This window comes from Pipistrellus kuhlii, unplaced genomic scaffold (genome assembly GCF_014108245.1).
Source record: "Pipistrellus kuhlii isolate mPipKuh1 unplaced genomic scaffold, mPipKuh1.p scaffold_m20_p_1, whole genome shotgun sequence".
NCBI classification, from domain to species: domain Eukaryota; kingdom Metazoa; phylum Chordata; class Mammalia; order Chiroptera; family Vespertilionidae; genus Pipistrellus; species Pipistrellus kuhlii.
The window spans coordinates 163,766,936-163,793,563 of NW_023425404.1; the positions used below are offsets into that span (position 1 = coordinate 163,766,936).

Below are 26,628 nucleotides of genomic sequence, written 5' to 3' on the forward strand. Positions count from 1 at the left end.
AAAGGTAGAATGGATTTAGCCAGTCAGAATTTAGCCATTCAGGATATTTAAGCAGCTAAAGCTTAACAGATCACTGCTGGCATGTAACATAGACATTAAAATTCTAATGACTCATTCCCCTGCCACAGATGAAAAAAATGAATGGAAATAGACATAACATGGCTTGTTCTTCTGAAACTAATTATAACAGGAATTGGAGATGGTAAAGACTTCATCCATTCATGTAAGTCAGGGTTTCTTTTAGTTTGTTTAGCCCTTGGGTTTTACCAAGTTTTAGGTTCTCTGAGCATTTGAATCAGGCTAGCTTAACGCTCAGTATTAAAATAGATATTCTTAAGATGAAAGAACAGAGTTATGAGAAAGAACGATAAAAGGGAGCTAATAGACAAAGGTATACTCTCCTAACTGAGAGGCATAATTTAAGAGAAAACTTGATTTTAAGAAGAAATCATGTTCTAAGAAAAAAGAATCATTTTGACTACAAATGTGTATCTATATGACATTTTCTTTAATGTTTTTTTTCTGTGTTAGCATAATATAATCCCAGATATAAACTATTTTTATCCTACACTATAGGAAATAAGTAAAAATATTCCAATAAACATATTTCTTGAATTTAGGGGATGTGCTTTGCAAGCTATAGTGATATCACAGTGACTAAATACAGCACATTTCCTGTCTTCTTGGAGCCTATAATCCTAATATAAAAAACCCAGGGACTATAACATCCAAAACAACCAAAGGCTCAACCGACTGGAAGTCAACTGACTGCTACCACTTTGGGCATCTGGACCCAGCACTGACTGCTGCAGATCAGGCCTGGAGAGAGACCTGGAAGAGAGAAGAAGGGTCTGATCCATATCCTCCATGACAGCTGTTGATCATGTTGTCTCTCTCTCCTGACCTGGCCAGCAGCCACACCTCTCTTTCTCCGGGCCTCCACTGGGGCTGCTGATTAGCCCCACCTCTTTGATCAGGCCCATTGATAAGCCCAGAGATGCTTACTGACATAGAAGCTGACCAATCAGAACCAAATCTGGATGGAGTGTGAGGAGCCAATAGCTGCCTAGAAGTCAGAGCTTCTGATACTGACTGGCATAGAAACTGACCAATCAGAACCAAATCTGGGTGAACTGCGAAGACAGACCCTAAGGTGAGGGCTGATGAGGGGTTTTAAGAGCAACAGTTGTTTGGTTTAATGTGTAAGAAAGTGTTTCAAATTTTTAATGACTGGTTTGGCAATATAGTGCATATGGCTGGCTATCAGTCCAGATATAGGGATTATGTGTTTTTGTTTGCCAAGAGCATCTCCTCTTGATGAAAAAGGCTCTCCCCTGCCATTTAAGCAATACTATCCTATGTAATCTATCTATACTAATAAAAGGATAATATGGTAATTAGATCCAGTCAACTAGCCATCTTCCAGACATCTGACTTCTTTCTGGACAAAGCCATGGTGGTGGGAGCCTTGGACACAGGTTCAGGGACATTGCTGCCTGCTGTTCTCCTGGTTGCAAGACTCATAGGGGTTCCCAGTGTTTTGTTGTGTTTTTGTTTGTTTTTTTAATATATATTTTACTGATTTTTACAGAGAGGAAGGGAGAGAAATAGAGAGATAGAACATCGATGAGAGAGAAACATTGATCAGCTGCCTCCTGCATGCCCCCTATTGGGGATCAAGCCCACAACCAAGGTACATGTCCTTGACCGGAATCAAATCTGGACCTCCTCTTTAGTCCCTGTCCAGCAGGAAGGCACATGGTGGTATATCTGTACAATGGAATACTATGCTGCTATAAAAAAGAAAGAACTTTTATCATTGGCAACAGCATGGATGGAACTGGAGAGCATTATGCTAAGTGAAATAAGCACTGGGCAGGAAATAAGCACCCTCTGCCCAGCAGGGCTTAGTTGGGGCCCTGAGGCTACACCCCCCCCACCCAACAGGGCTTGACAGGAGCCTTGAGGCTGAGCCCCCTGCCCGGCGCCAGGCTGAGGGACCTGAGGCTGTGCCCTTCCTCACCCCCGGTGGGTTTGATGGGGGTGGGACCAGCTGGGTCTGGATCTCTTATGATTTCAAGGTGCACATGGGTTGGCGGGGACTTGACTCTGGGTCCCATTGCCCCAGATTCTGACAGGAGGAAGAATTTAATATACATTTTACTAATTTTCTTTCATCTCTGACACTTCTATTACAGAGAAAGGGCAAATAGCAACATTAAAATATTTCCTCCAATAAATTCATTTTTAATGTGCTTTAATTTCGTGTTCCAGGCCACTAGTATAAAAAACAAAATGTACAATATTCCTATACTGGAGGCCTGGTACACAAAATTCATGCACAATGTGGGTTGTCCTTCAGCCCAGCCTGTACCCTCTCCAATCTGAGACCCCTCTCACAACCCAGGACTGCTGGCTCCCAGCTGCATGTCTAACTGTACTGCCTGATTGCCACATACCACTTCTGCCTGCCAGACTGACACCCCCTAACCACTTTCCTACCAGCCTGATCAATGTCTAACTCTATCATGCCAGCTCAATTGCCCCTAACTGCCCTCCCCTGCTGGACTGGTTCCCCCCCAACTTTCCTCCCCTGCAGGCCTGGTCGTCCCAACTCCCTCCCTTGCCAGCCTAATCACCCCTAACTGCCCTCCCCTCTAGGCCTGATTGCCCCCAACTGCCCTCCCCTGCCAGCCATCCTATGGTAGCTATCTTGTGTCCACATGGGGGCAGTCATCTTTGACCACATGGGGGTGGCCATCTTGTGTGTTGGAATGATGGTCAAGTTGCATATTTCCTCTTTATTATATAGGATACAATGGTATGATCAAGCCCCACGGAGACCAGCCAAGCCCCAGGTGACAAACAGATGCTAAAGAATAAATTAGTGTTATTTTAATTCTCTAAATTTTGTTGTGGTTTTTTACAGAGCATCATCACCATTTCTCAGAATCTTTAATACGCTGGGATTCTAAGGATCCTTTTTTTTTTGGAGGACTGCGTCTTTAAACCAGAATTTGGAAATGCCAGATTGGAATAAGGTCTATCAATCAGAAATAATATATTTTTCTTAAGTTTCTCTAAGTTCAATACACCTTAAGTTTTGTGGGCAGCAATGAGTTTAGTAATGTATGGCATATGTTGTAGAGCACATGTGTCAAACACAAGGCCCGCGGGCCAAATCCGTCCCGCCAGGCCTTGCAATGTGGCCCGCACCGCGCTGTCATCACTGCACTCCGCTGCGTTTCCATCACAATGACAGTTTATGACTGTTCAGTAAGCCATTCGGCCCGCGATTTAGGCTGGATTTTAGATTTTGGCCCCTTCTCTGATTGAGTTTGACACCCCTATTGTAGGGTGTTGAATGGGACATTTCCTATCAACTTAAAGTTCCTGGCTAAGTCTCCAAAGCTGCAGACATAATGTGATATTTCACCCCAGCATTCAAAGAAAGCTGCAAACACAGGAAGCAGAATTTACAGACATGATTAAAACGCTCCTTTAAACTATCAACTATCATTACCACTTTCAGTCTCCATTAAAAATGACTGGAAGACTCATTGAAAAAAATGCTTAAAGAAAATATGAGAGTAGAGAATGCTGTGTCCTCTCTCTTTCCTTGTTCTGTGTCTCCATCAAGTGAGGAGAGGTGCCCAAAAGAATCGTTAATAGAAATGAATTATCTATAAGGGGGAAGGCTAATATCTTTCTCACTATCTGGATCTTATGCTTGCTGAGCCGCAAATCTCCTAATGACATAGGACATGAGAGAATTCTTAGGAAAAACTGACACAAGTCCCCAGGATTTGGGGGATTTTGTGAAAAGAAAGACTGGTACACACTTCTTTCGGGAAAGTCAGCGAATAGGATGCCAGCCTTGGTAAGCTTGATGATGAAATGAAGGAAGAAAACAGCACAGGAAGCAGGCAGCCCTACAGCATTTTGAGGAACCAGGAAGCATGAGTTACCTTGGGCCATGAGGATGCCATCGTGGGTCAGCAAGCTTGATCTGCACTGTGGACAGGGGAACAAAATTAAGACAGGAGTGGAAAGAGATGGGTCAAAAAGCGTGACCTGTTATGGGTGATGTGACAGAATACACTGACAACCAGATTATAGCATCATCCAACCATTAAAGCATTTGCCCTAATTCTTTGTTACACTCAAAATTATATCTTAGAAATATAGCAAAAGGATTGAGAAAGAGCTGGAGGGAGTGGAGGTGGGGGGAGGGGGGAAGAATGGGAGGGGGGAAGGGGGCGCTAGTTCTCATCTCTATGGCAATTACCAGACCACAGATTTGATGTGAAGAGTAGAGGAAAAGCTTTAAAATTTATTTAAGATCAGACAGACTCTTTTATAGTTGACAGGAACTGCATGCAGCTAAGGATCTGCCAAAGATATTGTCATCAGGGAGAAAGGGGAGTCTATATCAGAAGACAACAAAGGGCAAAGAATAATGAATAAAGCTGTTCATTTAGTGCATTTCATTAAGTTAAACGCATTTAAAAAGGTAGCCATATGTATGTATGTATGTATGTATACATGTGTGTATGAATTAATATTACCTTTATGACAAAGAATTTGGCCTTTCCCCAAAAGAGATCTGGGGACCTTCAGCTTCTATACAATAATCTGTTTTGTTTAGGATGGGGGGCTGGTCACAATGAATCTCATTGTGGAGCTGACAATGTTAGAAAGACCAAGCCTGTGGATTGGAATAGGTGTGTGTGTTTTTTTGTCACATGTTATCAGTAGACCAGGTTTTATGTGTTAAATGTCTGTGTTCCCCCACAAAATACATTTGTTGAAGCCTTAACTCTTAATGTGATGGCATTTTGGAGATGAGGTTTTGGGGAGGTGATTTGGGTAATACCTGGTCTATGGTAGTTTGTCATGGCAGTCCAGGCAGAGAATACCCCAAATAGCTAACCTAACCTACGTGGGGATCCAGTCAGTGAAGCCTCAGTGAATGTGGACACTGCTAAGAGAGAATCCGATTGGGAGACAACAGAAGCTTCATGTGTGGGGCCCTCAAGGACTCCACACGGTGCACATCTTCCTTTGGCTAATTTTTGTCTGTATTCTTTCCCTACAATAATCTGCAATATGAATATGCAAGCTTTCAGTGAGTTCTATGAGCTTTTCTAGCATATTATTGAAGTTGAGGGTGGTTTGGATTACCCCCAGAAACTTTCAATTGATGTTTGTAGTCTTGGGCAGACTTAGCAGCCTGGGGGACGGTGTCCTCAAATCTCACGGTTTGGTTAACTCTGGTAGCACCTGAGAATTAATGTTTGTTAAGTCTCATTGAATTCATATAAATAAGTCATATTGCTCATACAATTTATCTAATTGTTTAACACATTAAAAGGCATATATTTATGGTTTGTAAAAGTAATACATACAGACCAAAACTTAAAAAAAAATAATGCATGTCATTTTAGAAAATTTTAGATTACAGAACAGAATATAATTAAGAAAATTAAAATCATCAGTAATCACATAACCCAGATATATTAACATGTTAGTGTATTAACATACATACTCTTGGTCACCTAAGATATTATTATTATCACACTGCTCAGCAGAACAGTTGCAACTACTTTCCAGGCACAACTACTTCTCCGACTCTAACAATATCATCATGTCCTAGTCTCTTTCTTTGCTTACTTGCTCTGCTCTTATTTCATCTCTAGATATTCTTTATTTTCCATACTGTGACAAGATGGCTGCAGTCACTCCAATTTCCATATTCTCAGGTTTAAGTTCAGTGGAAAAGCCCCCAGAAAGATCCTAAGAGCTGAATGGATCCTCTTAGGTCGTATGCCCAGCCTTGAACTACAGAATGTCTTGAGCCCAGATCACATGCTTCACTCTTAGGGTTTAGGGTGAGGTCCACAAATAAATGTCAAGGCCTGTTGTTATAGAAGAGGGGGAAATCACTGCTGGAGAATTCAAGCAAAAAAACAACAATGTCTATCAGAGTATAATTATAGACTATTGCTATTTCTCAGTGAGCTATTTTCAAACTTTGCCTTAGGATTTCTTTGTGTGTGTGTGTATGTGTGTGTGTTTCTATTTTTTAAGATTATAAACTATTTGCCATAATTCTTAATCATATAAATTATTTCATTTTCACATACATGCAATTTGACTAATTGTGTGTATATATATTTTCTAAGAGACATAAATGGCCATGTTTTGTGATTCCTTTTCATTGTTTTGTGCTTTTAAAAGTCCTCCCTGTAATGCAATAAAAGATTATTCATTGTTTCATGTATTGCTTATTGTGGGTTTGTTTTTTTTCGTTTTGATTTGCTTTGTAGTACTTGTGAATATAATTTCATGGTCCTCTGTATAGCATACAAAGAAAAACACATTGGCATGTAGAAAGAGTGCTTGATATCTTTCTGAAATTGACCTGCCTAGTTTTCTCTGTTTCAAAATGCAGACACCTGTGCAAAGTGTTTATATCCTTTAAGAAAAATTAAAAAATTCTGTCACACTCTAGAAACCCAAGAATTATACTCTTCCACATTATTTGATAGATTAGCAGTGGGCATACAGAGTTTACCAATTTCCATTGCAAGGGGATGAATTCCTAATGACTGTGTTGTGGTCATGTCTGATACAATTTGACAGTATAAGGTCATTCCTCAGAAGGGAGAGAAAATAATCCATTGGATAAAGATTTTCTCTCATCTCCTAGTTATGAAAGCTTTTAAACTGCATTTTTCTTATTTGGATTTACTCATAATTCAACACCTTACAATATTCTGGAATCACACCAGAAAACAACCGTGAAAAGAGTTGAAGAAAGAAGCAGAGTGGGAAAATGTTGCCTCATTGTCTCTAGCAAGACCATCACCTCTTAAATAGCAGAAGGAAACTGCCAGGACTCTCAGCTAAAAGATTCCAAGGGGCTTCACCGAAATGCCTTACTCTCCTAAAAAGCTAGACTTCATGACCAATTTTTAGCCATATATTTATTTTTCTTAATTTAAATAAGAAATTTAATTAAATAAGGCCTGTGAGAATCAGCACCATCTAATTCTATGGGAGGGTTTGAGAAAGAAATCTAATAAACTGTTAAATAATAATGATTTAATTAAAAGTGTAAATGTTCAACAAGGGCCTGATTGAAGAGCCATATCTGAGTACATAATAAACTTTAGTTTATAAACTTTTTCAATACAAGAATTAGGAGTCTTGTTAGAAAAACTGTAAATGGACCCTAAAGTTTGACAGTAAAAACTTAGAAACTATCAAGAACCTCTATGAGAGGCACCAGGAACTCCTCTCTTTCTCTGATTCACTCCAACATCCACATTCAATCATCACATACTATGGCATTTACCTCCTAAATAATTCTTAAACTTTACTCTTTCAAAATGGCCATTTTAGGATGAAGCCACCATCATGACTCAATTGTGTTTCTATAATAGGCTCCACACTGCCTCACTCAGTCCATCTCCAATCTTGCCATTTGCCCTTTACCATTGCAATATGTGTGGAAGGATAATTTTGCTAACCACCAATCTTAAAATAGCACTCTACATTAAGAGATGATCTTTACTCTTTATATAAAATCCAAACTTCTTTAATGACTCCCAAGGTTCTCAGGATCTGGCTGAGCTCTTTCCATTCTCCTGATTTCTCCAATGCTTCAGCCATTCATAAATTCACTCAGAACTTCACATATGCCATACTCTCTGATTTGCCAACTCTGTGCTATAGGCTCATCTTTCCTCTTTAAACACTGGACTCTCCCTGCAGCCACCAATCCGGTCCTCGCTTGCACTTCATTAATCTAAAGAGAACTGATACTTTAAAGTCACACCCTACAGAACATTTTCTCTAAGATCCCTCCTCGGAATCTCCAAATTGGGGATAGTTGCCTCTCCTATGTGTTCCCATCTATAGCATCTTTTTGGGTATATCCTACTGAATTATAATTACTTATTTTATTTTAATCTGTCACACTTAATTAAAAACTTTTCGGCCAGAGATTGTGGCTTTCATGTTCACCAACACAGGTCTGATGTATACTAGGTTTTTAATGATTACACATGTCCTGGCTCAACAGAGAACTTACCATGTGTTTGGCAAGTAGAAAGGTTTCATCTTAAACTTCTGTCAATGAGTCAGCCGATGGTAATGTCCTTTAATTTAGCCAAAGGAAATTAGCTTGAAGTGCCTTGTGAGGGAAGGTTATAAAAGACAGTTAGATGTCAGTTAATCAGAGTGTACAATATTAGGGTTTTTTTTAAAAAATAGACAACAAATTAAAAATAGATATTTGTGGGAGGATAAGGACTCAAAACTGGGATCAAATCATCAGAGTGATGGCAAGAGCAAAGAGTTGGCAGCTCATCTCTGGCTGAGGACTCATGGTGAGTGGAATGGACCCAGTTGCCAAGGACAGAGCTGATATGCACAGTGCCAACATGTCAATGACATAGGAAAATGCCAAGAGTGAAAATCAGGCAAGGGATGAAAGAAGATTTAAAACTGACATGGTATACAGAGGTGTCTTCTTAGGATCATGTGAGGAAAAGAAATTTGGGATGAACCTGGAATCCCAGGGATGCCACCAGGTGAGGCTCAGAGACACAGACCATTTCTGCCTTTGTTTGTCATCCACATGCTTTGAATAACATATCACACAATGGTAAAAGGGGAAAAGTGATATCTATGTGCATAACTGTAACTTGGCTATATTTCACATTAATATCACTGTTAGTGAGCATTTATTTGGAATCAGTCAAGATAAAAAGTACTTTGTATGCATTAAGTCACTTGCATTAGGCTGAATAATAGCTCCTCAATTTATCTATATTCTAATCTTCAGGACCTGTGACTATTTCCTAGCCTGGCAAAAAAAAAAAGGGGGGGGGGCAATATTTTAAATTCAATTCAATTAAGTATCTTGAGATGAAAGATGCAGGTGGACACTAGAAGCTGAGGTAAAACCAAAAAAACAACAACAACAAAAAAAAACCACAGCAAACAAACAAAACAAAAACACACGCTCAGAGCAGGTGATGCCAGGCCAGCCAAGGTGTGTGCCAGTGGACAGATGGAGGGGCGGCAATGGGGGAGGGGGAAGCAGCAATCAGTTGTGGTGGAGGGGCAATAGGAGGGGGGCAGCCACCATCCTCTCATTGACCTGCATAGGAAGGCCACGGGGAGCTGCCAGTCAGACATCCCCTGAGGGATCCTGGACTGCAAGAGGGCGCAGGTGGGGCTGAGGGAACCCTCCAAGTGCACACATTTTTGTGCACCAGGCCTCTAGTCCTATATAATAAAGATGTGATGTGCAAATGGTCATTACACTGTGAAGCGTAACTACCGACCCTGTTACAACCGGATCATGGATCAGCAGAAGGGTGTGGCAGCAAGCTACAAGCGGATGGTGCAGAGCTACAGGAGGGGGCAGGGCAGCAAGCTATGAGGGGCGGAAGGTCAGGGTGGCAGAGGGAACTACAGGAGGGCGTGGAAGTGGGTGGAGAGCTACTGGAGGGAGGCAGGGAGCTACTGGCAAGCTACTGGCACATGGATTTGTGCACAGGGCTACTAGTCCATAATAAGAGTGTAATATGCAAATCAACTGAACAAACAGCAAAACGACTGTCCGGATGAGCACATGATGTCACATACTAAGGCCAGGCCATCTGGTGACATTCATTTTTCTTGTACTTTAAGGGTAGTTTATTATAAGCAGCTCTTCCTTTTAAAAATGAAGTCACTAAAACACTAAGCCAACCCCAAAATAATACTTTGTTCTGGTTATTTATTTTAAATGGTTCCTTCTAATATGTTGTAATGTGATTGGTCAGGGTGCCCTGCCATGGCCCCATGATCACCCCACAGAGGGAGGCCCAGGCCACCAGCTGGTGGGGCAATCAATCCAGGGGGAATGGAGGTGGTGGCCATTGTGGGTAGAGTCAGGCCAAGGCAGGTGTGGGTAGGAAGGTGGGGCCAGCTGCCGGCAGCCAAGGGAAGCCTGGGTGCCAGCAGCCAGAGAGAAGCCCAGGTGCCGGTAGCCAGAAGGAAACCAGTGTCGGCAGCTAGGGGCCTACCCTTGCACCAATTTCGTGCATTGGGCCTCTAGTCCTCTATAATGAAACCGTCATATGCAAATCGACTAACAGAACAACCAGTGGCTATGACCCGCATTGACCACCAGGAGCAGTCACTCAGTGCGGGAGCTGCCCCTTTGTGGTCAGTGGACTCCCACAGGGGAGCACTGCTTAGCCAGAAGCCAGGCTCACAGCTGGTGAGCACTGTGGTAGGGGTGGGAGCCTCTCCCACCTCTGCTGCTGGTGGGTGGTGAGGAGGGAGGGGTCCCCGACTGTGAGAGGCCCAGACTGCAAGAGCAATGTCTGACTGCTGACTTCAGCTCAATCCCAGGGGTTTCTTTTTTCTCCCCCTCTCCCTTCCTCTCAAAATCAATAAAAATATCTTTTTTTTTTTTTTAAAGTTCTTAATCTTTTGTTTAAATTACAATATTGTTATCATTTTTCTTGTACTTTAAGGGTAGTTTATTATAAGCAGCTCTTCCTTTTAAAAATGAAGTCACTAAAACACTAAGCCAACCCCAAAATAATACTTTGTTCTGGTTATTTATTTTAAATGGTTCCTTCTAATATGTCTTTTACATTTCCTCATTAAAGCCTGGCAATTAAGAAAATAATAATAAACCTCTTTAGACATAAGTCGATAATTTTACTGGGAGATTAAATGTTGATCTTCCTTACTTTAAATGTGAATGAATATAAATATTTGTTATGCTATATCAATTATAATACATAGACTCTTTTTTAAAGAGAAAGGTATTCTTCTTAGAGTAAATTAAGTGTTTTGATTGGTGCAACAGATATTCAAAACTTGTTTGAAGATATTGTGCCTTTTAGTAGTAATTTAATGAATTCAAGTGCCAGCTAACTTCCTCAAAAATTTTGTCATTGATAGAATCTGGCTAACAACGAATGAAATGACAGGCGATTTTAATCCAAACATATGTTTCTAATAACACTATTGTGTATGCAGTGCTGTGTTTTCAATGAGATGAGGTATTCTGGTGACATCATCTTTAAATTCATTTTAGGTAAACCAGATGGTTGAATGTGTATGCAGTAAGAATACTGTTAAACTGTCCTAGAGAGAATAGTTTAATCATCTTCAAGAATGTCATTAATAGCCAGCATGTGTATTTTTTAATGGATATTTATATTGAAAAAACTGATGTCTCAAAATCTGTTTCAGATAATTCTCAATTAAACTAAATGATAGAAGTTGCAGTTAAAAATAAAAGTCTTGAAAACTATAATCTATACTAATAAAAGGGTAATATACTAATTAGACTGGACATCCTTCTGGATGTCCTTTCAGACAAAGTCACAGTGGCAGGAGCAAAGGCAGAGGAAGTTAGGGGTGACCAGGCTGGCAGGGGAGAGCAGTTAGGGGTGACCAAGTCAGCAGATAGAATGGTTAGGCGAGATCAGGCAGCCAAGCAGGTGAGTGGTTAGGAGCCAGCAGTCCCGGATTGCGAGCAGGATGTCGACTGCTGGTTTAGGCCCCATCACTAGGAGTCCCAGATTGAAGAGAGTTCAGGCCTGGCTGAGGGAACCCCCTCCCCCATGCACTAATTTCATGCACCAGGCCTCTAGTTAAGATATAAGATATTACATACAAGATAGTGATTTTGTTGGCATACTACAAAATCAATAGCATTAAAATTTGTTCCACCCTACAAATACTGTAAATAGTTATATTTATATGTCTAAAAAGAAAAAGAAGAGAAAGGCTAAAAAGGTTTATAGGTGAAACAAACAGAAAAAGAGAAAACAGGGGGAAAACAGAAAAGAAGAAGCAGAACTCCCGTAGTTTCTATGGTTAGCACTGTGGACTCTGAAAAATAAATCTTGTCTCAGGGGCTTTCTTATGCATTCTATATACACAGTGTCATGGAAAGACATTAGCTTCTTACAATGACATAATAAGTCTACTTGAGGTTGGAGATGGAGGGAATCAAAGTAAATTGAATTGATACAATAAAGAGGAAAAGTAAAAATAAATGCTAAATTTGACACTTGAGATTTTATCAATGCAATTGTATCATAACTAATGATTTGCTTTAGATCCTACCCAATGAGTTTCCTCCCACCCTGAAACTATTAAAACATTAGAAAGTTAAGCAGAAGAAAATATATGAATTCAGAGGAGGTTTAGAAAAGAAAGTGCATTCTTTAATTGTCGATGGTAAAAGGGAATTAACAGCATTTTAATTACACATTCAAAGTTAAAATAAGTTTGAATTCATAGTCCAAACCCTGGGCTCAATTTTACTTTTCAATTCCTAGTTAATTTCACATGGAATACAAAGTAATAATTAAAACATTTTAAGTGAACAATCTATCCTTAGACTCTGAAAACTATCCATAATGTTAGAATGCTATTATTTACCAGTGTATAGGATGTCTTTAATTCAATAGCAATACTAAAGTTTTGTGACATGTCACCTTGAGGGGGGAAAAAAATAGAATAAAGCTCAAATTATCCTCATCACTGAAGGAAGAATAACTTTCCTGACGATAACTCTGGAAGAAGGAACCGAACAGCATCAGGTTTTTGGCAACTTTTTGCTTCCATTTTGTCTGCACTGGAGGGAGGTATGTATTCCCGTTTATTTGTGTTCTCATTCATAGGGATGAGGAAAGAGATCTGGTCTGCCTACTCTGGGACTATGCAATCTACAATTGTTGGGGTGAGATAGTCTAATAGAGAGATGGATTATTTTTTTTAAGAGGAAAGGAGAGGGAGAGAGATATATAAACATCAATGGTGAAGAAAAGTCATTGATTGGCTGCCTCCTGCACACCCTACACTAGAGCTTGAACCTACAACCCAGGCATGAACTCCGGAGGTTGACCGTGACCTCCTGGTTCATAGGTCGATGCTCGACCACTAAGCCATGCTTTCTGGGCCAGAGATGGAGTATTAATATGCACATTTACCCGTATATCTGAATTCACCTTTCCCATTTAGTCATGAGATAAATGAATGTGACTTTTTGCTCTTTGTTTACCCTAAGTCTAACTCTCAGTTGCTTCCAAACTTGAGAAAGGACTAAAACTTAACAGAGACATTAAAGGATATTTGCAAAGTTGTTTAAAATGAATTTTTATGAAATCCAGGATTGCGTTTATGTTTATAGAAAGGCATAAATTAACCAAAATACTTCTAACCTGCAAGTTCTGACCTCTGAAATTACTTCATGGATTATCTGTGGCAAATGTAATATTGAATTAGGAAATCAGGAAGCTAAAGTCCTATTTATGGAAGGAAACTCTGCAAAAATATATATAAACATGATCCAACAATGTCTTCCATGTTGACTTTTCTCTGCTTACCTGTTTCTGATAGAGCATATATTCAATGGTATAAGATTACATGTAGTCAACCCAAACAAAGGATCAAATTGAAAACTACAAATGGAGTTTATAACCAAATATAAGCAACACATACTATTTTCAAGAAGGACTCCTAATAGCAATAACTATCTAACCCAAACTAGCCACAGAATGACCAAAAATAAAGCTTCACCCCACCCCTCTCCACCCCTCCCCACCCCCGCCCCAAGAGGTTAGATAGAATAAAACTGTTTCCAAAAGCAACATGGGAAAACTTGTTTCATGAACCTAATGAAATTAAGTAAGAATGAACATAAAATCAGGCAAATAATGAGAATAATAATTAATCCTTACTGATGCTAACTCTACAACAAGCCATTAATTTTCTCTTTAATACTCCCAGCCTTAAAAGAATTGTAATTATTGTTTCCACTTTTCAGACAGAGAACTGGGGCTTAGGAAGCTGATGTAAGTAGCTCAAGTAAATAAAAGTAGTAAGAGGTTGAACCTGAATTCAAATCAAAGTCAGTCCATCTCCATATCCCAAGCTCAGGTAAATATGTATACTACAAAGAAAAATAAAAGAAAAAAGAAAAAAAGAAAAAAAAGAAAACCTAGCTAAAAATAATGATATTTGTAAAAATCTAGTTATAGTAGATCACAATCTGAATACAACTAAATGTAAACCAGAAACATTTACGTAAATTATTTAGCAAAGTTTTTGGCATGTAATAAACATTAATAACAATTAACTAATAATATTTTATTCCATAAGATATACTTACATGAAAATTAAAGTATATGATACCTGAGAGTTGAGGATTCTTGTTATTGTAAACATCTTCATCAAGGTTATCTGGATTACTTATTTCCATCTGAATTGTCCAGTGAACTTTTTTTGTAATTACTATAATATGCCATAGCAGTAAAATTAGAAATATTACAAACACATTGTCAATGGATATATTATTCTATGTTTCATATGTAAAATTGGAACTATTGGCTCAATAATTAGGATCTGAACTTAAATTGTTTAATTTTTTGTTGTTGTTATTCATATGTGGGAATAAATTTACAGTGATCTATACACTTAAATTACATTCCATATATATGTTTATATATAATGAAACATCTGTCATATATAAGGCAGTTCATAGGGATTCTGCCAAGGGTTAACACAGGAAATTAAAGGATTGTATCTAGTTAGGAATAAAAAGTACCTTGAAATCAAACCTATATTTTATGCACCTGGTCCTGACTTTTTTTTTTTTAATTTTTTTAAATTGATTTTTTTAAAGAGAGCAAGGAAGAGGGATAGAGTTGGAAACATCGATGAGAAAGAAACATCAATCAACTGCCTCCTGCACACTCCCCACTGGGTATGTGCCCACAACCATGGCACATACCCTTGACAAGAATTGAACCCAGGACCCTCCAGTCCGCAGGCTGACGCCCTATCCACAGAGCCAAACTGGTCAGGGCTGGTCCTGACTTTTCGACAGACTGGAACCACGTTTTAATTTTTAGCGTGTACACACATCACCTAGGATCTTGTTGAATGTAAATATTCATTTTTAAGGGCTCTGGTGGGGCTGAGAGTCTAAATTTCTAACAAGCACCCTGATGGTACCAGTGATATTATCCCAATGACCAAACATTGAATGCCAAAGAGTTAGAGAATGCATCCTCCGAACACACACAAGAGACACTTACTAAATTGTCTTCCAGGATCTTTTTTTTCTGGAAACATTCCTCTCTCTCTTTCTCCCCATCAACAATGGCAGCCATCAAGCTCTCGCACTGGATCATCATTCACACCCTGCAGGTGAGGCTTATTAACTCAACCCATAAGTTCCTTCTCAACTGTTGAGAGCTGAGACCCAGAGAGAGTCATGTTAGCATTTCTCAATTACCTCATCACCTTATATTCCAGAGCAAGTGTTGGTGGTCTTTTTCTACCTAGAGGCAGGGGAGAAAAAACTATTCTGCAAATAAAGGAGAGGAATAAAACATCATATTCAGAGAGAACTAGACATGAGAGGCACCAAGGGAGTAGCTTAATGGATTTTTTTTTTTTTTTTTAGCATTTTCCCATTCAAATTCTATTCCCATGGCCCAGGTGTGTATTGCTGCTTTAATAAATTACCTTTTTGCTCAGATGGAGGGGGTTTCTATTTTGTACAAACTATAGAGTGCTAACTTTATACTTTAAAGTATAATGTACTTTATCTTTGTACATCTAAAAGCACATGAGTTTGGAAATCATAATCACAGCCTCATTTATGAGAAGTGCTAAAAATCTGTGCTAAGCAGCCACAAGTGTATGTATAATAATATATATCACACACATGAACATTATTCTAATGAAATTTTGCATCAAATATATTATTTCACTACATCTGTTACTTTAGAATTTGGTTCTAAATAAATAAAGATAGCTGTCATTAGACTTACAGATGTGCAATGATAGAAAATTCTATTAAGTAACATATGAGTGAATATTATATTTCCATAATATGAGCAAACTGCCTCTACAAAATTATTCATTTCCCTTTCAGCAACTCAGTAGTTAATTACAATGATGAAAAATCTTATATTAAAGACATATGTTCATTGCTAACAAAAGCACCAGAATGGCATTTTCCTTTAGATAAAGGTATTTTAAATTACTCTGATACTTACATTATTATGCACAGGATCTATTCATATTTAACTGCTTAAGGGTTTAGCCTGATGAAGCAAAATGTTTGCAAATAAGCAATGCCATAAAAACATTTCCTGATGTTGGGCTCTAGCCAAATAAACTTCCTGTGAACATTCAGCAATAAAATTCTACAACTGAGTAGAATCTAACCTTAAATCTTCAACTGAATCCACACATTTGTAGCAATCAGGTTATTTCATTAACACAGGTGTTATAAAGCCATCACAGAAACCAGGACCTGAAGAAAATATTAGGTTTCCTGCTCCTTAAGTATTTAGACTAACTTCAATGACAACTCAAAGTATGGTTGTTAATCCTAAACATAACAATAACACTGTTCTTATGCACTTAAGGAAAAAATAGAAATAAATGACTATTCCAAGAGGAAGGGAGACACAAATCCAGGCTTTGAAAGGGCCAATAGTTTATTTAAATTGGGTTCCTCTCTCTAAAAAAATAAAGAATAAAGAATTAGTTATAAATTTTAACATTTATTAGAATGAGAAAATAAATTATAATAAATTGAAAGTTTAAAAAAAAACACATAAACACCATAAACCAAAATAAGTAAACAAACAAAACTTTTTGAGACTTTCTTTTGGGCAAATCTCTATCACAGTATTTCCTAATTTTTTTGGCTGCATACTTTGTTATTGCTCTTCATACAATAACAATTTTTTGAAATTTTTTAGTAAATAGTATAGAAATACAATTTCTATTTTTAAAACATGACTGAAATTTTAACATTGTAAGTACAGACAGTTTCAGCTTTAGTCTTATTATTCTAATATGCAGATTTTAAAATTATTTTTATCTGCATTAGAAAAACCTCTTAGGACTGTTTCATGATGAGCTGTGAGATTTCTCGGCATTTAAAATATGATTGTACAAGAAAATAATATTTAAAAATTATGTACTCATTTACCAAATGATTGTTGATAGCCTTATTATGCGGTATATTTTATGATATCTTCATCAATGTTCACATTTTGGGTCATATTAGCAGAAAAATTTTTTTATCTGAGTTACTTCATCTGGGACTTAAAGGACAAGATGAATAAAATATACTAATATGTGCTCCCATATGTTGAGATGCAAAGAACATGAAACTGAACACACTGAAGTACTTATTTATATCATGTCTATAGGTTAGAAAACACAGGTAGTCTAACAGATTTTATAGTGTAAGATACTTAAAAAAAACTTGTATATTTATAATTATACATGTAAATTACTGAGTATCATGTGAATTACAAAGTAACATGTGAATTACTGATTCAGTAAATTATCTGACAGGAGAGAGCTTCTGTTTTTACTATACATCAAGAAGAACCAAATCCTCTGTAATTTATAATCTCTTTGATTGGAAGAATTTTCCCCAGATAAATTTCTGCGCTTAGTTCTCCTCAATTTCATACACACTTTTGGTGCCAGGTACTGAGCAACAACTTCATATGGCAGTTTAGACTCAGGGCCGGAAGTTCTGTGCCATGATGCCAGGTAAGTCCCCAGGGTCCCTGGAAGGCATTACTATCGGGTCTAGTAATAATTAATGTCGTTTTGAAACATTCGTTTAAAATCTTGCTTGGTGTTGACTTGTATTGACATAACCTTCAAACACGTGGTATCTACAGAACATGTGAAGTGCAATTAACAAGTTTTGCTTGAAAAAGTTTCTGTTTGGTTTGGTTTTTGTTGCAAAACTAGGGCTAAGAAGATGGCGGATGAAGAGCATATTCGGCACTGCATGCTTTATGAGTTCCAATTAGGAAGAAAAGCAAGTGAGGCTGCAAAAAACATCTGTAGTGCTCTTGGTCAAGATGCAGTTAGCGCCAGAAAATGCCAGCGTTGGTTTGAGAAATTTCGCAAGGGAAATTTTTCGTTAGATGACAAGAGTGGTCAAGGCCGTGTGTCCAATTTTGATCAAGAAGCTCTTCAAGCTCTTTTGGTGCAAAATCCTCAAATTACCCAACAAGAACTTGCGACAACTTTAAATTGTTCACAAAAAACAATTTCCAATCAATTGCGTGCACTTGGCAAAGTCCAAAAGTTTGGAAAATGGGTTCCTCATGAGTTGACCTACAACAACTGTAATCACAGAGTCACAATTTGCAGTTCGCTCCTATCTCGTCAAAACCGTTTGCCGTTTTTAGAGCAAATTGTTACTGGAGATGAAGAATGGGTGCTGTATGTTAATTTGAAAAGGCGGCCTCAATGGTTGGACAAAAATGAGGCTCCGCAGCCCACGCCAAAACCTGACTTGCATGCGAAAAAAGTGATGTTGTGTGTTTGGTGGAATTTTAAAGGAATTCTTCATTATGAACTTTTACCATCTAACCAAACCATTACAAGTGCAGTGTATAGTGCCCAATTGGAAAGGTTAGCCCAAGCTTTAAGAGAAAAAGAACCCGCGCTGATTAATTGGAAGGGCGTAATTCTTCACCACGATAACGCACGACCGCATACTGCAAGAATCACTGCTGAAAAACTACGCCAGTTGGAATGGGAAGTTCTCCCTCAACCTGCATATTCTCCTGATATTGCCCCTTCCGATTACCATTTGTTTCGTTCTTTGCAAAACTTTCTTCTTGGAAAAAAATTTAATAATGAAGAATGCCTCAAAAATGCATTGACTGAATTTTTTGCATCAAAATCACAAGAATTTTACAACAGAGGGATTAAAATGCTTCCTGAGCATTGGGCACAAGTAGTAGAAAACAACGGCAACTATATTGTTGATTAAATTTTGTTGTATTGTTTAAATAAATTCGATTTAAAAAAGTATTAGAAAACGACATTAATTATTACTAGACCTAATACATGGCAAACAAGAATTAAGTATCCGGAAAATGGAATCCATAAGTCACATTAGCATATCCTTCAACACCTAAAGTACTTATTGCATTAGCTGAGCCCCAAAATTCACTGCATTGCCATTCCCCAGAAGGGGATGTATGGCAAAGGAAAAGCTGAGGAGAAAAAGTAGCATCATAAACAATTACAGTTAAGATATCTTAGATTGCAAATTTAACCAAACACATGACCAGTGAATGCATCACTAGAGTTCTTCCAAGGGCCTTACTACTTATAAAATAAACATCTAGAATTGGAAAATAGAGAAGGTGAAAGTAAAACAATTCTTAAAAAGTTATAACCAGCCAAATTATTTATCAAACAAAGCTGACATAGTGGTATACATACTAGACAAATAGACTATAAATAAAAAAGTACAGGGAAAGGTAGTTATTCATGATAAAAGGTACAACTCCCCAGAAAGATATAAGCATTTTAATTGTAACAAATTTTTATATTCAGGTAATAAAAGCTTAAATTGTGATAGGAAAAAAAATAGACAAATTTCTGAGATACGATTCTCAGATAACATAAAAATAACATTTTATGGTTTTTAATGTTCATAGAACTGTGCAAACATAGCCACTATCGAATTTCAAAGTATTTTAAATGTGATTCCACTTAAATACCATTAAAAAATAGGCACAAAAAAAATTATGCTTTTTAGGGATGCACAAACAAGTGGAGAAGCTGTCAAGAAGAGACAAGAGTTGAAAGAAAGAGACAAAGCAACAAAGAACATAAAATAGGTATGTGAGTTACTGTCATGCTTCTAATTCTTGAGTATGGTTAAATGTGTACTTGCTTTATATTATTCCTTAACCCATATGTTTCAAGAATGCTTCTGGAACTGTGATATATTTTCAAATGTGTAAAAGTGATCATTTGTGGGATTGCACTGTCAGGAAAAGCCTCTTAAAAAAGGGGGGGGGGGGGAGATGTGCAATCACTGGTGGAATGAGTGAGGGAATAGCAGTGACATACAAACAACCGATTTTCACCAGGTACTCATTTAATGAAGTGACTTGAATGACTAATTAGAAAATGGACTGGTTCCAGCACCATGAAGTTCATTTGGTAGGTGAAGGAACCTGGGTATTATGTTTAACTGTTTAGTTTGTTAATTGCATGTGTTTCCCATCAAACATTACAAAGTTCTTCATCTTGCTACTCTTTGAATGCAAAAGTAATCCTTTATAACATATCTATGTTTGTCTCAGGTTTTATTCCTCCTCAGAGTATAAAAGTGGGTGACCTACCATGTTTCCCTGAAAATAAGGCATCCCCCGAAAATAAGGCCCCTCCTAGGCTAAACATGAGAGATTTGGTCCACTGATTCTGAAAGAAATGGAGTCACAAGAAATTCACCAGGAAATTCAGGAATCGGATTGTTATGATGATGTTCTAGAAGATGACGACGTGGTTGTCATTGAATAAATGAGTAAATTCTTGATACTGTAGGATTCACAGTTTGTCTGGTTTGTGTTGACAACTACCGTACTACCATACCGTATACAGGTAATAAATTTCCTTTATTTTCCTTAACAATAAATGTGTACCGTATTCTTCTTCATGGAAAAAATAAGACATCACCTGAAAATAAGACCTAGCGCATCTTTGGGAGCAAAAATTAATATAAGACACTGTCTTATTTTTGGGGAAACAGGGTAGTAGATGCTGGGTCTGTATTGGCATGAACACCACATTTGTAGAGACCTGTGTCCCATACGACTTTCTGTCATCTAGTCTCTTCTATCCATAGCCTGGCTAGATACACAGGTTCATCCAAAACAATTTCAAAATATTTTATTTTAATTAAGACTGGTCTCTTTAATGAAGAATGTGTCCTCTGCTCTAAAGTCACCTCCTGTCAAGAACTTTCCATTCAGCTCAGAAAAGGGATGTGTGACGTGTCTTCTTCCTAAAGGCAGTAATCATATACCCTGGCATGCGCACCACAAATTCAATTCTCTGAAAAGTAATGAAGTAGGAATGTCAGTGCAATTATCTGCAAACAGCTTCTGTCTGCTCAGGCTGTTTCACAGGTCAGGGTACTAACTGCTACGGGCTAATAAAATTTCTGTGCAGCAGTCGCATGATGTCTGTGCGGACCTTAACTCACAGCTGGCATTTTTTTCCAAACAGAACCCCTAAAGTTCTACCTCAAAGATGATTTGGGCCTGAAAATTACAGAAAATTGCAATATTCAGAGAGACTTAAAAAACATAACTTTGTTCACAATGCAGCGGTGGCAATCATGGAGTTGGAGATAGGCTATCGGGTTTTTACTAAATGTATGACCTGGAGCAACTTACTTAGATTCTCTGTGTCCTGGCTTCTGCAAATATAACAAGGGGAAAAGAGTATTAGATTGTGCCTGTAACCTATGCGAATACTAAATGAGATAAAACTTGTACAGTATTAAGTTCAGGACCGGTCATACAGTAAGTGTTTAATAAATGTAAGCTATAGTCAATAATAAAAAAAAATAAGAAAATATTGGCCGAATTTTATTTCATGCATATAGATGTGATTTTATTGATAAGTTATAACTATGTTTCTCTTCTTCTATAACTCTCTGTCATGCAACTAAGCCAAAGTGGCAGAATCAGTGCAGAGAGGAGAGTGGTAGGCAGATTACTAGGATGATCTCTAATTCCTCCTGCCTCCTGTAACTCATGTGCTCTTATGATCCCCCACTTGACTGCAAGGTGAACCTAGTGACCCATTCTAATGAATCAAATCCAGCAAAGGTGATGGAATGGAACTGCCATGACTAGATTAGAATCTGACCATTTGTTAACACTCCTTTCTCTTGTCTTCTTGCTTGCTTGTTTGCTCTGCTGAAGCAGGCTGGTGTGTTGTGAGGGGCACTATAGAGAAGTCTAAGAGGCAATGAATTGAGGGTGGCCTCTGAGGAGCAGAGGTTGGAAGACCAAGGACCTGAACCTGCCAACAACCTGGTGAGCAGGCTCGGAAGTAGATCCTTGCTCCATTGAACCTTACAAGGACCGTGGTCCTGGCTAACATCTTGATTGCAACTTGAAGCACAATACCCAGCCTAGCTTCAAGTGGATTCTCGCCTTACTGAAATTGTGAGATAATAAATAGTCTTGGCTTAAGCCACTGAGTTTCAGGGTAACATTTGATGCAGCTATAAATAACTATTATAAGGAGAAAGAATGTGAAACCTGAGACATGTTTTCTAATATATCAAGTAATCTTTAGAGAGGAATTAAGGAACATGAGTTAGAAGTCAGGACTTTTTTTTTTTTTAATAAAAACTCCTAATGCAACTGTTTTGTAGAAGATATATTATAATACTATTATTTACAAATATAAACATTGCTTCTATTTCTTTTTAACCTTTCATTTCCCATAAAATAGATGTAACTGAAAATTATTTTAGATATTGTCTCTGTGCCAAACTGACATATTTATTATATTAAAAATGACTACTTTTATGGATTTAAAAAACTTTATCAAGATTTATCTATGATTTTCTGGAGGGAAATTGGCAATAAAAAAGGATAACAATAGGATATTAAGCAATAAGCTTTTAAGTCAAGAAACAAAGTAATTTATATTTGTGGCTTTAGCAGTTAGCACAAAATCCGGCACACAGAACACACCGCAGATTTATTTTCCTGCTGAATAAAAACAATTGGATTTTTATGAAAGAAGAACTATGAAAATAGAGGAGACATTTTGAAGCTAAGCAGATTTTATTTCAAATGCTGCCTCTGCCCACCCCAACTATGTGACCTCAGGCACGCCACTTGTTTCCTAAGGAAGTCAAACTTATCGCTAAATTTCTGATAGAAAAAAAATTCATGTGTTGAGAGAAACATAGTTTTATAAATATTAAAACATATTTTAAAGATAGTCATTTAAAATAGATGTTGGTAAAAGTGTAAGCAGACAATGAATCAGAATTAAATGTCCATTAGTCAATCCAAGAGCATTTTTGTAATTTAAGAGTGATAAACATGGGATTTCAAAACATTGAAGAAAACAGAACTTTTGGGTAATAGAATGCTTAAATAACAAGTTAGTTATAAAACACAAAAGACATGGAATAATTATGAAACACGAATTGCTATATAAAATGTACTAAATAATCTAATTTGTTAATATTTTAAAATAATAAACAATACAAATAAGACCACCAATCTGTTTTAAATGTGTTCAAAGTATATAAAGTATTAATTCATAGGAAAACAAGTTAATATAATTGCCCCACACATCCATGATAAAAGCTTCCTTCTTAAGTTGTAACCACAAAAGACACTATAAAACAGTGATCTACAACTGTTCGCTTGTTTGATCACTAAAGGTGAAAAGTAATTATAACATCTAACATTAGCCTTCATGTAGGAAAACAAATGTCACAAACTCTATGTGACAGTACAACGAATAAGGTTTTCTTAAGGGAAATTTACCACTATCAAAATTAAAAATCCACACACTCACTCTGTTAAAAAATTCTGAAAAGATGGTTTCAGTGACATAATGTTGGGTCTTCCAAATTCCCATCATAACAACAGACTCCGAAACAAGGGTAGCAAAACCAGAGCATCACATCTAGCAACTACAATAAAAATGACAAAGAATCTCCATGCACTGCAAAATACAAGCAGATGGGGATAAACCACCAATAGCAATAAAACTGCTGTGCACAGCATCTACATTCAAGACCGCTAGTCAAACCTTCCATCTAGGACAAAGTCCCACAACAGGAAGGAATTGTTGGGAACAGAATCCCAGTTGAGTGGGACAGGGGCAAAAAGGCAAAGAAAAGAAAAGGTCCAAGTAAAACTAGAAGAGGGGAGTTCAGAAAGGATGAAATCTTAACAAAAAAGAGCCCTAGAACTATAAAGCTAGAAAAAATATTGTGACCCACCTCTCCCTCCTAAAAGTCCAGGAAAACAAATTTCACATAGAAATGGGCCACTGGAACTGCCTGGTTTGAAACCCAGACAGTTCTTGGAAGTAAAAACAGAATGTAGAACAAGAAACCTGTAGACATGAAAGGAGGCTTTTAGAAAAGGTGAAAATTATAACCTAAACATTTTAAATGGAGACATAAAAAATTGATAGAAATTATGAAAGAACAATATTGATCAGAATTTTAAAAGTTCAAATAAAGTGATTGAACTTAGAAAAGGATTAAAAAGAGAAATTCAGTAATGTAAAACAACTATAAAGAGTACCTGAGCTACTAAACAGATGATTTATTCAAAGCAATACAAAGAAAAAGTGAAAAATTTTAAATGGGAAGGAAGCAATAAGAAATTTTGATGGGAAGGACATAAAAATACATAAAAGTTTCAATATATTTATAATAGTAATCACCAAAGAAAAATAACAATAAAATGAAATAGAATTTTGAAGAAAAAATATCTCTGAATGTTAAGGTAAAAGACCCAGATACTCACGAGAAAAGAAAATCAGATTGTCATCAGATTTCCAAAGCAGTACTGTATGCCAAAAGAAAAAGGGGTAACATATTTACCATATGTTACACATTCAAGAAAGCAAATGTGAGTTAATAATTTCTTATACCCAAACTGTCTTTCAAGTATAAAAGGCACACAAACTTCTCTTGAACATCTGTGAACTCAGCATATACTGTTCCTGTGAATCCTTCTTGAAAATCCATTATAAAATAAGCTTCAGGTAATGGAAATGACTGGAAAGCCCAACCAGTGTGATTCAATGGTTGAGTGTCAATCTATGAACCAGGAAGACTTGGTTTGATTTCCTGTCAGCGCATGTGCTCAGGCGTCAGGCTCAATCCCCAGTAGGAGGCATGCAGGAGACAGCCTATCAATGATTCTCTCTCTCCTCTCCATTCTTCTCTCTGAAATCAATAAAAACATATTTTTAAAAAAAAGAAAATGACTGGAAATATACTGAGGTACATATTGATGTGATTATCAGTGTGATTATCATTGGCTACTAATACCACAAAATGAGAGACAGCTGGACATTATTTGCTTCCTAATGGAAGTAAACATCACCTATAAAGAAGTCTTGCCAAGCCACTGTAACAAGATCCAACTATTATTGCAGAGAAAATGCAAGAAATGGGATAACATGACAATAAACATCACAGTGATTCATCAAGCAAAATCCAAATTGTTCTAAATTTCACTGAGCAAACGACATATATATATATATATATATATATATACACACACAGTGGTGCCTCGCATAAAGAACGCCTCGCACAGCGAACGCTGCACACAACGAGCTTCATTTCATGATTCATACAACGAACTTCATTTCACACAACGAAGTCGCCCGAGCTTCCACGACCCCTTTGCCCGAGCTTCCACTACTGCTTCGCCCGAGCTTCCACGATCGCTGCCGATGTATTGCATCCTTCCGCGCAGGCACTGCAGGCAGTCGTCAGTCACTGCGCTTAACTTAAGCACGTATCGCGGCAATCGTTCTTCATTACGAATTAAATCACGCACATATCACGGCAGTCGTCCTTTTAAGTTAAACTCAATATTTTTTTTTATATCATGGCTTCTAAAAAAAGCAGGAAGGTGATTTCTGTTGAAATGAAACAGGAAATAATTAGGAGTGAATGTGGGGTAAAACTGTGACCTCGTCAAAGAGTTTGGCCTCAGCAAGACCACCATTTTCACCATTTTGACAAATAAGGATGCAATCAAATCAGCCAAAGTAGCCAAAGGAGTATCAAAACTATTTCATGAAAAACATAGGTCTTCAATCCACGAGGAAATGGAGAGGCTATTAGCGATTTGGATTAAGGACAGGCAGGTGAAAGGTGACATAACAACCCAAGATATTATCTGTCACAAAGCCAAGAGAATTTATGACGATCTAAAGAAAAACGTCCCTGGAAGTAGCAGCAATCAAGATAATGAAGAAGAATTCAAAGCCAGCAGGGGGTGGTTTTTTAGATTTAAGAAAAGGTGTGGAATCCACAGCGTTACTATGCATGGTGAGGCTGGCAGTGCTGACAAGAAAGAAGCAGAAAAGTTCTCTATTAACTTTCAAAAATGTATTAAGGATGAAGGATACTGCCCACAACAAGTGTTCAATGCCGATGAAACGGGTCTTTTCTGGAAAAGAATGCCGAGCAGAACCTTCATTACAAAAGAGGAGAAGAAATTGCCAGGACACAAAGCCATGAAGGACAGACTTACCCTTATGTTTTCGTCTAATGCCAGCGGAGACCTCAAGATCAAACCTCTATTGGTTTATCACTCTGAAAATCCAAGAATTTTCAGGAAAAATAACTTTATTAAGTCCAAACTGCCCGTTCATTGGAAGTCCAATCAAAAAGCCTGGGTGACCCAAGTTATCTTCAACGAATGGATTCTGGAAACCTTTGCTCCTGCCGTGAAGAAATTCTTGCTGGAAAAAGAACTGCCGCTCAAAGCCCTTCTGATACTTGACAATGCCCCTTCTCACCCAAAAGACCTAGAGGAAATATTGCAGGAAAATTATCCTTTTATCAAGGTGCAGTATTTGCCACCAAACACCACATCCATTCTTCAGCCAATGGATCAGCAAGTTATTGCGAACTTTAAAAAACTCTACACTAGAGCCCTCTTTAATAAGGTGTTTGAAGAATGCGAGTTTGGTGGAGACAATATGACTGTCCGAAAGTTT

The 26,628-nt window shown here is 37.6% G+C and overlaps 1 protein-coding gene across 1 annotated transcript in view; it reads right to left on the reverse strand.

Moving 5' to 3' along the window:
* Positions 1 to 16,761: 16,761 nt before the first annotated feature.
* ADGRL3 (adhesion G protein-coupled receptor L3) overlaps positions 16,762 to 26,628 on the reverse strand; it is a 762,953-nt gene continuing 753,086 nt past the window's right edge. The window contains exon 26 of the mRNA XM_045572137.1: positions 16,762 to 17,652. Within this exon, the coding sequence (XP_045428093.1) occupies positions 17,591 to 17,652 (62 nt within the window). The 3' untranslated portion in view covers positions 16,762 to 17,590. The remainder of the gene's footprint in view (positions 17,653 to 26,628) is intronic.